Raw genomic sequence first — 14,170 nt, 5'->3', positions numbered from 1 at the left:
GAAAAAGATCCTGGTGTAGAAAGTAATATTAAATACATTCTAACAACAGCTGATCAAGCTTAAACGTGCTGCTGTTGTTCAGCCGCTGGTTTCCTCTTTCTGGTGCAAAGTGGGCCAAAAGCAAACTAGAGACACGGACTCGTGACAGAAAAGCCGATCAGCTGATCATTAAGCAGTTTCATGATTGAAGTAGCAGCAGGAGAGGCAGTCGCTTGTTAAGCTTAACGCAGGAATGCTTTACAAACATTCAGAGATGGACTTACACACTTGCTTTACTTCTCTCGGGATAACTTTGTCGGAGATGAAATGCTGGATGGCTAGCGAAGCTCCAAATGCTATCCAGACCACCGACAGGTCCCGCATGCCACAGCCGCTCTATCACGTGATGCATACTGCTCCGACGTGCTAACGTTCTGAGGTGAGTTACGGCGTGTTGCAAGTTTTGTGAGGTGCTTTCCTGATATTTAATGGATTGGATTACATTTTTTATTTTTCTCCGATATCCGATCCAGTAATTTAGGTCAGTATCGGACTGATACCGATACGTAATATCGGATCGGTCCATCTCTAGTCTCCTTAGTTTATCAGTATCTGTTTCCCAGTTTAGTTTAGGTTCAGCTTAGTCACGGTGTTTCTGCTTTGTGTTGAGACCTGTCATCAGCCACAATAAAGGCTCGCTTTCAGTTTAAGTTTACTCCGGTCTACTCTCTTGTGTTCGCACCTGGGTCCACCACACACACCACTGCACGGTCTGTCCCCTCAGATCGTGACAGAGGAGCTTGACATTTGGTTGGCTGATATGGATGTCCGCCTGAGTGAGGTTGACTAGCTGACAGTGTTGGGTGTAACGCGTTACTGTATTTAAATTACTTTTCCACTGAAAAAGTAGAGTAACTAATTACTGTTCATTTTTAGGTATTTTAAATACAGTTACTTACAATGTACTTGCGTTACATTGTAAAAATAACTAAACTCGCTGAAAATCATTATTTAATTTCAATAATTTATCTTCTAAAGGTAAAAATAAACTCTGCCGCTTTAACATCACTGTAGTGCAGCTGTACGTCATTTCGCGCCAGTTTGCCGCATAGTCGTATTCTACAGCCGAAGATGTCGGACTCAGCTGAAGCGAGGGCCTGTTTTATGAAATGGAAATATTCCCGTCACTTCACTTTTCTAAAACAAGCAGACAAGAACATTACGGTAATATGTAAGCTGTGTCCTGGGGAGAAAAAATTATCGGCCGCTGTCAATAGCACGAGTAATCTGCTGAAGCACCTGACACGGCAGCACAGACAAAGCCTTCTGAGTGAGCCATCTTCATCATCCATGGATAACACCGCGGCAACTCCTGCTAAGCAGACGAAACTTGATTTCACTTCAGCAACACAGAAAGTGTCTGAAGGTGAGCTTAAGAAAATGATTGCAGGTTACGTTGTGGAAGAGATGTTATCGCTGCGTACTGTAGAGTCTCCATCTTTTAGGTGCATATTAAACAAAATACCTGTGTGTGGCAAAAAAGCAGCACTGCATGATCGAAAAACATTTTCTACTTACTTAGATAAGTGTTACTTACTTACTTAGATTAAGGGTGGCTGTAGCTCAGGTGGCAGGTCAGCCACTAATCAGAAGGTCGGTGGTTCGATCCCAGGCTGCCTCCTGGCTGCATGCCAAATATCCTTGGGCAAGATACTAACCCCATGTTTGCCTACTGGTGGTGGTCAGAGGGCCCGGTGGCGCCTGTGTCCGGCAGCCTCGCCTCTGTCAGTGCGCCCCAGGGCAGCTGTGGCTACAATGTAGCTTGCCATCGCCAGTGTGTGAATGTGTGTGTGAATGGGTGGATGACTGAATGTAGTGTGAAGCGCTTTGGGGTCCTTAGGGACTAGAAAAGCGCTATACAAATGCAGGCCATTTACCATTATGCTGACATGGAAATGGAGCTTAAAGAGACATTCGAGAGTTTGGAATATATTTCCACGACTGCTGACATTTAGACGAACCATAACAAAAGTTTTCTCGGAATGACGGCACACTGGATTGATCCTTCTACTTTTGTACGAGGACATGCTGCGCTAGCATGTAAAAGAGTTCGAGGGAGACACACATATGATGTCATCGGCAATGAAATCGAGCAAGTACATTCGGCTTATGGACTGAACTCTAAAGTGACAGCCACCGTGACAGACAACGGGTCCAATTTTATCAAAGCTTTCAGAATGTTCCAAAAATCAGACTCTGATGAGGAATCGGAAGAAGATGAAGAGGTGACATTTACTGATGTTGAGCAGACCCTTTCCACAGAATCTGAAGGATAGTTTTCTCTCCCTCCACACTTAAGGTGTGCATCACACACACTGAACTTAATTTTTCATGATGTTGAGAAATGGCTTCAAGAAAATGAGGCAAAATTAATCTACAGAAGTGCAACTTCAAAGTGTTCTGCAATGTGGACAAAAGCAAACCGTTCTTCTGTTGCTTCAGAGTTGGTAGATAATTTTTTCAAGAAAAAACTCATAGTACCTGTTTGAACACGATGGAATTCATTTCACGACGCTCTGTCCAGGATCACTGACATTTCCCTTGCTGAATTAAATACTGTCTGCACTCAGTTTGGAATCAAATGCTTCACTGATCGGGAGTATCTGTTCCTAAAGGAGTATTGTATCGTGTTGAAGCCACTCACTGTTGCACTAGACCAGGGGTGCCCAATCCCGGTCCTCGAGAGCTACCGTCCTGAAGCTTTTAGATGCATCCTTGTTCCCACACACCTAAATCAAATGAATGGCTTGTTATCAGGCCTTTGCCAAACATGATGGCATGCTGAAGAGGTAATCAAACCATTTGATTCAGCTGTGTTGGAGTAGGGATGCATCTAAAAGCTGCAGGATAGTAGCTCTCGAGGACTGGGATTGGGCAGCCCTGCACTAGACATATTGCAAGGAGAAGAGAACTGCTATTTTGGAATCCTTCCAACTCTGGAGATTCTAATGTCCAGGACGCTGGCACTGCAGGACGAGCTTAAGCTGACAGCATCCCTCCCTGATATCATTGTTAAGGTAATCTATATATAGCCTTACCCTAAAATAAATTTTTGTTTTATTTAGGGCTGGGCCATATTATACCGTTCACGGTAATACCGGTATAATGTTAGGCAACGATAGGAAAATGAAATATCGCGATAGAATATGAGTAAAACGCGCATGCGCAGAGCCTTTGTTTTCATACGCACATAGCCGATTGTTGAGTGAAACAGATGAACCAGAATTGGTTTGTAAAAATGGTGCAACTTCAGTGATGTGGAACTGGTTTGGTGTTTGTCCGTCAGATACACGACAAAGCACATTTTTTTGCAGAACATGCAAGCAGCCGTCGTTATTGTCGTATTTGTCGGACTAAGATGCTCTTAAATCTGGGAGTAATCTGGGTCCTAAACTCCGTATGCTTCAGGTCAAACGAACACTGCAGCATCACTGAGAGTTAAAAACTGTCTAAATTCTTTCATCTTTAATAAAACGATCAGCATTGCTGCTTTACCAGGTGTAACTATGAAGTTTAACTTCCAGGCATCCATGAAAACAAAATTGATTACATTTAACGGAGTTAGAAGTTAGCAGGAAGCTAGCGGAAGTTAGCTCGCTAGTTTCGCTAGTTACCTAAGCATGATATTGAATGTTCTGACTGAGAGATTTCTGAAAAAAATCAAACGTACAGCTCTGCTATCACTTCCAACATAAATGAAGACAGGAAACTAAACAGCAGTGACGTTTGTAGGGTTACTGAAGTTGGGCTAGCTGGTATATAATGATTATAAAAGTTAACGTGAAGGTTCCTCATGGTTAGAGACAAATGCAATCGCATGGCAGGATGCTGTAAACGGACCAAACTTCAGTCAGGAGAACAACTGAGATAATCCATCCACAATACAAGGTTAGTTATTAATCTACTGCAACAACATGGGAATAGAGCAGCTGCCAGAGAATTCAACATTAATGAATCAATGGTACAGAAGTGGAGGAAGCAAGAAGAATGAGTTTAATAAAGTTTGATTTATCTGACTGCTTTGTTTCGCTTAATGTGCCTTATAGTCCTGTGCACCTTATGGTCCGAAAAATACGTACTGCACACTGCAGTTTAATGTTGCAAAGCACCTTTTTTTTAACTTCAGTGGATATTATACATGGTTATGCTCAGGATATGTCAGCCCATTTCTACTGGAAATGCCTTTCGGTTAAACTTTCAGCAAGGAATTTGCATTTGCACTGTTAAATTTTTATAAAGCTTTAATGTACATAAAAACCAGCTTCTTGTTTAAGTGAAAATAAATGGAAGGTTGTCTTTTTGCGCTAGTAATGTTGTGGAGTTGTATTTTGTCCAACCCGTTCTCACTCCCGACACGTAAAATAATGACGATTTGTCACGTCCCTTAACTTCTCATGCTGACGCCTAAGGTACCCTTCCACGTTTTTATGCGACGCTGTGGGTTGTCAATTCATTCCAATATGAACCTGCTCTCGGCGATCAGAGACGCTTCGAGCAGAGGCTCCAGCCATCCATTTACTCCAATAATAACCCCATCACAGCGAAACATGACGTGAAGCACAATCTAACTGGAGAACCGGGGACCCTCTCCGCGAACGGGTTTTTCTCCCTAATTTAATGCTTTCTTTTAATGACATCGTTAACATTTCTCAACAAAAACACGTGAAAGTATCACTGATAATTCAACAATAAAATCGCTTCATGTTGTGGCCATCACACAGTGTTTTCCAAACTGATTCACGATCTGAAAGTGCGCAGATTTAACGTACATAATCCTTTGTTAGGTTTATTATTTTCATTTCACACGTAAAACACATTTATAGATTCATTCACCACTCCTGTTAGTTTTGGATGCGCTCGGCTCCAGCCAATCAGACGCAACCTGTGTAAGCAAAGGCTGATGGGAGAACGGAGAGACCCATTTATAAGAATAAGAAAATGAGGCGGAACTGATTGATTCTAATGCAGGTATGTAAAAAATACATATATTTAAAGTAATACCTTGATGTGTGTTTCAAAGTTAGTTTTTTCATAAAAGCTTCAAACAAACAGAGGTGACTGATCTCGGAAACGGTGTAATGTATTTAAAAATGGCTACAGCTACCGTCAGCATGCTTACTAGGTAACGACTACACGTGGCTACTGCAGCATTAGCCATTTAATCCAACGATGATGGATTAAATCTATTACAAACGTTAAAGGACTTGTGTGCTGCAAAATACCCTCACATGGTGCGTAAAGCAGTTTTTGCGCTAAGAGTTCTGCTAGCTCTTTACAAACTGATGATGCTAACGTTAATTGCTAACGTTAACTGGAGCGCCAAGACTGAAAATCATTTGAATTGCGTTAGTTATGTGTTTATGTCACTGAGTTCTGCAAAAATCTCTTTCCTCTTTAGCTTGAAAATGAGTGATTCAGAGGATCCCGAGCTGGAGGAAGAGCTTCAGGCTGCTGACGAACTCCTTCAAGATATGCAGGTAACATTTTTAGTGGAAACAGTTGTTAAAGAGGGAACACGCTTGTCTAATATTTTGTACGGAGTAAACGTTATATTATTTGAAATTTTTTTAAAATAAATTTTTATATATGTGTATAAGTTTATGTCAAATTAAGTTGGTTAACTTAAGATGTTTGATCATCTTTGCTTTAATCATAGACTGTATTTTAGGTGTTCCCTTTTTTCCTTGTTAATTGCGTAGAATGATGCACAGAGTGAACCTCAGCCAAGACCAGTGCGCTGGAAAAAACGTGACAGACAGGGAGATTTTATTCCTCAAAGACCATCAACCAGTCGAAGTACTGGTTGCATGCCACGTGGTCAGTGTTCACGCAACCATTGATTTTATCTCACAACTTGTTTTCACCAAAGAATTTCAGTAAGTAAATATTCTTCATCCCCAGTGTCCAGAGAGCAGCATCAATGTCCACGTGAAGAACCTAGTTATGTTGCCAGTGTCAACCCAACAAAAGGTACTTTACCTTCTTGTATATATTGTGATTTCTGTTTACTTTTATATTTGTTGTTATAGTTGAGTTATGCAGAGCTTTTGTGGAGTCCTAAGAAACATACTGCCTAGAGTGTTTTTCACTTTGTGGAAGAGTTTCTTCCTTTCTTTATTTTTTTTCTGTTAGTGTATGGAACTGAGGTGCTTCGTCAGGAGCTCCTTCAGTTGTTGGAGGATGGAGAAGAGGACACGGCCATGACTTGTGAGACGTCGTCTGAGTCAGCTGCTACTCACTGGGCGATCAGAAATATGGTGTCCTCGCAAAAGTGGAAAGAGGCCAGGCCTTGTCTTATAGACAACATGTTAGCTACTCTGGATCCACAGTCACACCGTGTGTGTCAGTGTGGCAAACAAGTAGTTGTGAGGTGTCTGGACTGCCTGCCTCTTCCATTCCTTTGTGCTGACTGTGATATTGCAGTTCACACACGCTTTGTCCTGCACAACAGAGAGGCAGTAACAGGAGGGTTTTTGCAGCCTTCATCAGAGTTTCACAAGCCAATAGGTACAGTTTTTAAGTCTTATGCATTTCTTGCTATGTATGAGTATGAGTGGGTGCTGTTATTGTATATTTATTGTGTATCAGTTAATTTCTAATTCTTTTTATATATATTGTGTGTTTTAATGTTAGTTCGGCTGTTGCCTGTGCAAAGGCCAGACCATGTGTGTGACTGCCCAGCAGGTAACGTTGAGGTTTCACCCGGCGCAATTGTGGCTCTTGTAACCATAAATGGTAAGTTGCCCTTTTGTCACACACTACATACACAATAGATGTGTTTGGAGGTTTTATTGCAAATTGTGCATTGCTATCTTGGTTTTAATTACCCTCGGCCCGCAGTATATGTGGGCACCTGTCAAAGGTCATTTGGATTTACCAGACCGATTTGAAAACAACATGAAAAATATGAATGCTTTGAGCCATGACTGAATTCATCCTTATCCTTTCTAAAGGCCGTTATAACCTTGCACTGCCAGTGGTGAGCTGCACCAGCTGTGGCCTAATGTGGTCCCCCTCAGTTAAGGACATCCTGGGTAGTGGATATTGGCCTGGCACCTTAAATTTCTGCACCCTGTTTTCAATGGATGCCTTTCAGTCTTTCTATGACATTAAGAAGGCTGCACCAGGGATGTCACTTAAGGCATTTGTCAAAATGCTGGATGAACGAACAGCCCATTTCGGAAGGGTGAGTTTCTAAATTTGCTAAGTTTAAGGAAATTGTGCAAATCAATGTTTATGATGACTGTCCTTGAATATTCTGTTGTATGTCCTCTATGTAAAAGAATGGTCGAATATCAGCTGATGCCTTCAGTAAAAGTTTCTTGGAATGGAGTGCTGTAAAGTTTGAGGTGGACAGGATGTGCAAGGAGCCATGCTTTAGCTGCCCTGCCTGCACTCCAGACATGCTTGCCGTCTCAGTTGATGGAAACCGCAAGCTTTATCGCTTTCAGTCTAATGCAAGGTACGTTATGCATTGTGTACATAAGTCAAATATGGATTTGTAGAAAAATGTATTTTAATGTTTCTTTTCAAACAACTGTCACTGTGTTCGTTCAGCACTTCAGAGCAGGGGAACTTTGAAGGTGTCTTCATTGAAAAAGATGAGGAAGATTCTGAGTTTGTGAAATACATCCAGAGACACACAAATCATGTAAGATACACATATATATATATATTAGTGCTGTTAGCGTTAATCTTGTTAAAATGACGTTAATGCCGTAACCATATACAAATACGTGTGTGTGGACATATATGGATGGGTCGATATTTTTTTATTTTTCTCTTGGTGTTGTCGTAATACTATTTACTTTACTTTATCTTAATGTGTACTTAATTTTGTCACCATGTGTATTTAAAAAAAAAAAACATGATTTTTATTTTGTGTTATCAGTGCTGTCCTGGGGAGATCTGAGGTCTTGTGTGACTCGAGGCTAATTCAGCTAATTGTTATGCGTTTGTTTTAAAAAGTTTGTCCCTGATAGGGCTTAATCATGTCATGTCTTTTATGTTAAAATCTTTGAGTGTATAGGTCCCGGGGAAAGGGTTGTGCGGATCTTCATCTTGGACTGCAGCAAAGGAGTCGTCCAAAAAGTCCACTGGGAAGTTGGATGAAGAGGGCATGGAAATAGCTGGTTGTCGCCACGGAGTCCTCTTAGCTGCATTGAACATGTTTCGAGGGGAGATCTTTGCTTACCCCCTTTTTCTCCAGAGGAAGTTGGCAGCTAGCGTCCCAGGACATATTACGTTCCTTTGCTCCGATGTGGCCTGTAAATATTTCCCCTATTTAACCAAGGTGGCTCAGCAGTGCCCTGAGCTGAGGAACCTCTTGTCAATGCGTCCTTTTCTCTCCGTCATGCATGCAAAGGCTCACACTTGGAAATGCGAGGTATACTGCAGCTTGTAGTTTTGGATTAGTTTGAGACATTTTGTTATAAGGTTGAATGAATTCAGCAGTCATGTATTGTGACCTCCTTTCTATAGCTCAAATGGGGAGGTGCGTTTCAGGATGGGGCCGGTTCAACAGTTGGAGAAGAGGTGGAACAAGTAAACAGTTTCCTGTCTAGGGCGGCCATCACAACGAAGTACATGTCTAAAGCAGGTATGTGTCCATATCTGAGATTCCACTCAGTCTCCTGCTCATTAATTCTTATTTGTATACTAACTGAAATGCAGGGCGAACAGACATGCTGACCCTCCTGGCTTTGGGGTGGAACAAAAGGAAAGTGGAACAACTGGGCCGCACTTTGAGCCAGCGATATCTAAAGGTCATTTTTTCAACACCCATTTTAATGTGTGTGGTAATGGGGGGAAAACACCAGTACTCTTTTAATGTCAATATGAATGACAATTATGAATGCATTCTTAGATCATAAGGATCCTTAGAGAACAAGTGGAGAGCCTGAATGCCACCAGAAATGAGCTGGGTGTGGATGACGACACACTGCAGCAATGGGTGGCCGATGTGCAGAAATGGGCTGAAGGTGAGTCTCAATATAATGCACTCATGTATAACAATAGGACCCACCATGGCCTCATTAAAGAACTTAGAGTTAAGATCTTTCTGACAGTGTCAACAAACAATGAAAAATAAGCCTTGTAAAAGCAAATTTATGGCAGAGTTGTTGCGTTTCATCAAATTGGATAGAACCTGGGTTGAAATGATGTCGTACTAGTTGGTTTTATAAACCTGAACACCAACATACTTGTTATCTCATGATTATCATGAGATAGCAGCACATGAAGGCTCCAGATGTCTTATAATGAATGTCATCAAGTCAGTGATTACAGAGTCCACTGTAGTTTGGTGACTGTTACTCATCCTGTATTCTGATTAATAGTCCTCTCACTTAGAAAGTGATCAAACTGATGGCAGCCTTGGAGCGTTGCAGGCACGAGTAGAGGAGCTTGTCGTCATCATCAGAGTGCGAACACAAAGTCTTTACAGACAAAATGGTACGTCCCAGTTTCTTTGAAACGGACCGTTTGATGCTCAGTTTGTACAGCTACTTTGTAAACAGAATCAAATCACATCCAGGTTTGTTTAAGCTGGATGTGATTTGTTCTAGCAAACAAATTGATGAGTGTAGATTAAAATGAAACTATATACATTATGTGAAGGTGTGAATTTTTTATGATTATTTACAGATAGCAACAAGAGGCGACACAGAATTCGCAAGGTCATCTTAGTTGAGAAGAAACGCTTGGCGGCTGCTGTTGACGACTACAACAAGCTCGCTGAACCAACAAAGCAAATCGTATGCAGTGATGCCCTCATGCAGACCGATATTTGGCCCTGGCAGAGCACAAGTGAACGTAAGCTCTTGATTTATAAATATCCTTTTTAAACAAGCTCCCAGTATCTGAGCAGTAGTTGAATGTTTTGTTCTTGAATCATAATATGCTGCTATGTTTTCCCATCTGATGTTGTTAAACTGTAGCTGCTGCTGACCTCCGGACAAAGAGAAAGGTCTTTGAGAAGGTGATGGCTGTGAGGCGCCTGAGAGAGGAGGAGATGATCCTTTGCAGGGAGATGCGGCATCACTGGACAGTGTTGCGAATGCGTTCTGTGGTGTTGGGGACAATCTCCTCAGACTGTAAGCACTTTATTTATTTATTAATTTTTGATGAATCGATTGAAAATAAGAGCAGATGCTAAAGTCTTACTGGATCTTTTACCTATATCTAGATTGCTAGCTAACACTGCCTTCTCCCTTTTAAAAAAAATGTTTAATTACAGCATCCTAATTCATTGTGTTTATGAGGTGATGTTTTTTTGTTGTTTGTTTTTTTTACTTTTCTCATATTTATTTGTTTTGTTCTTTTTACAGCCTCCTTTGTTGGCATGTCGGAGGATGCACAGAAGGGACTCTGTAGCCTGGTTTTAAAAAAACAAAGTGAACTGAAAGCTGAAATGCTCAAAGTAAAGGACGTGTACAAGAGAATCCTCAGCCACCAACCACTCCTGGAAATGGACTCGGAGGAGGAGGAGGACATTCCAGACGATGCCACTGAGAGTGATTTGAGCACTTCTGATGAAGACTGATTGTGTCATCATTGATGTTATGTTTGGTAAAATAAAAAGTTAATCACATCTCTGTTCAATGTGATTTTTCAACAGACATTTTACATTTTGAGAAGAAAAATGGAATTTCCTTGGTGCAGTTGTTTACCCTGAATCATTATTTCCCATCTAATTTAATGACTAGTGTGAAATGAAAACTTCCTCACTCAGATGTCTCCAACGTGGCTGAAGATGTATGTGGACAGTGGGAACGTCTCCCTGCAGAGAACAGGTAGAATCACATCATCTTCAAATGGATGTAGTAATGTTCATTTTATGTTGGATTATCTTCATTACAATACAGTTGTTTTTTAAAGAGAAAATGGCAAAACATTTAGGCTGATTTTAACCAGTGGCTTTTGCCTTGGGACTTTTGAGTGGATGACATTTTTTTCTTTGTTATTGTTAAATCATGAAAACTGACATTAACTGAAGCAAGAGAGGCCTGCAGTTCTTTAGATGTTGTTCTGGGTTCTTTTCTTTCATAACCACCTGTCACGGTCTGAGGCTGCAGACCGTGTGGCTTATAAGGACCCAAATGCAGACACTAAAAGAGTAACTAGACCTTTTAACAAAATGTTCACCCTTTATTTTGGGTGCTAAAAAACATGAAAACCTAAACTGGGAAAGTTAAACAATCAGAAACCTGGAGTGGAAGAGAGCATGGAGACACAGGGAAGGATTGCAGATGATCTGACGATGAACACAGGGAAACTCACACTATCAAATCTATACACATAGATGACGAGGGTGACGAGGGAAGTGAAAACACACTGGGATGAATAGACATGACACAGGAGGAAGCAAAACTGAACAAAATGAATATGGGACACGAGACTGTCAAAATAAAATGGGAAACAAACTAAGATGCCGACTAGATGCACGGATTAACACTGGGACCCGGGGGGGAGGAACAGACATGGGAACATGGAAACAGAAATGGGAGGCAAAACACAAAGACATGTCTAGGACCCGGGGAACAAGGGACAAAAGAGGCTTTTTAAAGCTTTCAAAACTGATAGATATCACATAGGTAATTCAGGATTTAACATGATTGATCTTTTTTCCCTTAATAAATTATTTTTAGGAAGTGCAACTATGGTATGAATTTCAAAATCCTAAGTGGCTTCCTCCTTGAGTTATAAGATTCACAAACTTCAAATCAAATTGTGGAGCATTATTCATTTACAAAGATGTATTAAGTCTTTTTTAAATACATCTTTCTCTGCAGTGGGTCCCACAGTGTCTCTCCTCCAGAAGACTCCCTTCGCTCTAGTCACCTGCCACGCTACAGGTTTCTATCCTAATACAGCCATGATGTTCTGGAGGAAGGATGGAGTGGAGATCCAAGACCATGCGGAGAAAGGAGAGATTCTCCACAACCATGACGGGACCTTCCAGTTAAGTGTTAACATGAACGCTTCATCAGTGCCATCTGAAGACTGGACGAGCTACAGCTGTGTGTTCCAGTTCTCTGGTGTGGAGGACAACATCATCACCAAGTTGAATAAATCAACGATCAGGACCAATTGGGGTAAAATAAAATTAGCAATGATGAAAGTGAGAAACACAGTGCTCTGATGTTTTTGTGCTCTCAGAATAGTAAAAAAAAAAATATCATTACCGTTTATTGACTGGAGGAAAAGTTAGTCAGGGATGGCCTAATAAGATACAAAGAAAAAAAAAAACTGCCACCCTCCCTTAGCTATTATACACTCAGATTTGTGCCATTTCACTGGCTTCATAGATCAAAAGAGGCAGCACCAAATATGTAGATAACGAACCTGAAATTTACATTTATTTAGCAAAAAGTGCCTTTTACAAATCCCTGGGCAGATGATGGGAGAATTTAACTCTTTTTCCAATTTCACATTACTGTTATATATTATAATTATACAACTATTATTAGCATTTTTCAGACCTGCTTTGAAGTATGCAGTAAATACTATATACTTGCACATATATATTATATACATATACTTTTACAGACACACATACTCACATATATGTAGCACCATAGAGATTACAGTATTGCATAAATACTCTGTGTCATAGGAGGAAGGATGTACTGTATATAAATTATGATCTAATCATGTTTTGCTCATGTTTTACTGAGCAGAAAGGCGTGCTGACATGAAGATCCCCATCACTGCTGTTGTGGTTGTTCGTGTTCCTCTCATGCTCGTTGCTGCAGTTGGATTTGTTGTTTACAAAAAGAAGAAATGTGAGAGCACTAAAGGAGGTGAGCTGATGTTTTTAAAAAGACTGGAAAACTGAAGCTAGCAGTTCACTAAAACAGGAAGGAAGTGATAATACAAGACTCAGTTCTTTTCTTTGCTCTGCGGTGTCTGTGAAGAAAAACTATATTCATACAGTACCAGCTGTTTTCAGTTATTTTGTACATAAAATCCAGTCCAGGATCAGAGGACTAACAGTGTGTTTTACATTTTACAGCTCCTAACAACCTCTCTGAACTGTCTGAGAGACTGAATCCAGAGACCACATAAGCCTGCACACAGAGATTTCTTCACTTTTAAACAGTAAAAATCACAGGAAAAAGTTTCAAAGCAGTGTTTCCACTTCATTGTATTTCAGGTATTTAGATTTTCTGAAATGCCCCAAATTGTTAACATTCTTTTATTCTGTTATTTATTACTGACATGCCCCCACAGGCAGAGAAGTGCAGGCAGATCAGAAGATATTCAAGTGAAACTGATCTGAGATGTGCTAACCACATAAGTTAAACATAACACTGTAACCACAAACCCTCCTAAAACACTGTAAACCTAGAAAACCTAATGAACTGCACTTGTCAGTGAGCGGTTAACCAGTAAATTAATTTCTTCTCTCCGTAATCAATTAATTGCTTAGTGTGACAAATTGGGTGAGAAGACCATTTGTCTATATTCTTAGTTAACATTCTTGTTTTGCTTTAACCATATTTCACATGTAATCTGCAATAGGCAAACATCTACTATCCCAGGTTTGTTTATGTTTTGCACTTTCACAGATTATATAATATAACATCTTGGTTTAAATCAATCTCTACAAGTTTAAGTTAACATGTTATTTATTTCAACTGTTAATTTGTATTGTTTAGAACTTACCTTACCTGTCTTCCAGAAACAAAAGGAGAAAATTTAGTTTTACTTCCTGCTTTATAGCTTCTGGGTTCATCTGAGGTCACAGGAAGAGACCAAGTGCAGAAGGGGAAGAACTCTTATAATTTAATAAAGTTGATTTTAGAGGGTTTATGAAGAAATAGATTTATTGTTGTAATATGTATTGATTACACCACAGAGTTTATGTTGCCAGTAAAGAGGAGTAGTAGAGGTTTGAATATAATCATGTTCATCTTACCTACCTACTGAATGGAACAGTCCAGAGGATAAATTGTTTGGTTAAGTGGACTATTTAGGCAGAATAACTCAGGTGTTTCAAGGAAAAAAAAAAAAAAAAAAAAAGGGGGGGTTCAGGTCAGTGTAGCTGTGTGCAGTTTGACCTTAATTTCCGTTGATTTAAGTTCAGTTATGTTTATTTGAACTGAGGTTATTATAGAGTTGAGTTTCT

General features: G+C 40.2%; 2 protein-coding genes across 2 annotated transcripts; both read left to right on the top strand.

The window, feature by feature from the left end:
- Positions 1 to 3,914: 3,914 nt before the first annotated feature.
- Positions 3,915 to 10,630, top strand: LOC113015170 (uncharacterized). The gene is made up of 17 exons (XM_026157107.1): positions 3,915 to 3,927; positions 5,438 to 5,516; positions 5,739 to 5,856; positions 5,941 to 6,009; positions 6,172 to 6,546; positions 6,673 to 6,774; positions 6,993 to 7,225; positions 7,323 to 7,501; positions 7,597 to 7,690; positions 8,069 to 8,425; positions 8,521 to 8,638; positions 8,713 to 8,804; positions 8,906 to 9,020; positions 9,391 to 9,492; positions 9,685 to 9,852; positions 9,978 to 10,133; positions 10,368 to 10,630. Exons 2-17 carry the CDS (start codon positions 5,445 to 5,447, stop codon positions 10,580 to 10,582), a joined length of 2,565 nt encoding a protein of 854 aa, XP_026012892.1. The 5' UTR covers positions 3,915 to 3,927; positions 5,438 to 5,444; the 3' UTR covers positions 10,583 to 10,630.
- Positions 10,631 to 10,781: 151 nt separating this feature from the next.
- Positions 10,782 to 13,558, top strand: LOC113015212 (class I histocompatibility antigen, F10 alpha chain-like). The gene is made up of 3 exons (XM_026157166.1): positions 10,782 to 10,832; positions 11,832 to 12,134; positions 12,720 to 13,558. Exons 1-3 carry the CDS (start codon positions 10,793 to 10,795, stop codon positions 12,875 to 12,877), a joined length of 501 nt encoding a protein of 166 aa, XP_026012951.1. The 5' UTR covers positions 10,782 to 10,792; the 3' UTR covers positions 12,878 to 13,558.
- The last annotated feature ends 612 nt before the right edge of the window (positions 13,559 to 14,170 follow it).

This window comes from Astatotilapia calliptera, chromosome 22 (assembly GCF_900246225.1).
Source record: "Astatotilapia calliptera chromosome 22, fAstCal1.2, whole genome shotgun sequence".
Taxonomy (NCBI): Eukaryota; Metazoa; Chordata; class Actinopteri; order Cichliformes; family Cichlidae; genus Astatotilapia; species Astatotilapia calliptera.
The sequence above is the reverse complement of the archived record's forward strand: the minus strand, read 5'-3'. Positions and strand labels throughout refer to the sequence as shown.

Excerpts from the sequence above, each read along its gene's own strand:
- LOC113015170 (XM_026157107.1), top strand. The coding sequence starts at position 5,445 with ATGAGTGATTCAGAGGATCCCGAGCTGGAGGAAGAGCTTCAGGCTGCT. Across the intron at positions 9,021-9,390 it reads TGTGCAGAAATGGGCTGAAG|AAAGTGATCAAACTGATGGC; the intron begins GTGAGTCTCAAT and ends CCTCTCACTTAG. Across the intron at positions 10,134-10,367 it reads GGGGACAATCTCCTCAGACT|CCTCCTTTGTTGGCATGTCG; the intron begins GTAAGCACTTTA and ends TTCTTTTTACAG.
- LOC113015212 (XM_026157166.1), top strand. The coding sequence starts at position 10,793 with ATGTATGTGGACAGTGGGAACGTCTCCCTGCAGAGAACAG. Across the intron at positions 10,833-11,831 it reads CGTCTCCCTGCAGAGAACAG|TGGGTCCCACAGTGTCTCTC; the intron begins GTAGAATCACAT and ends CTTTCTCTGCAG. Across the intron at positions 12,135-12,719 it reads AACGATCAGGACCAATTGGG|AAAGGCGTGCTGACATGAAG; the intron begins GTAAAATAAAAT and ends TTTACTGAGCAG.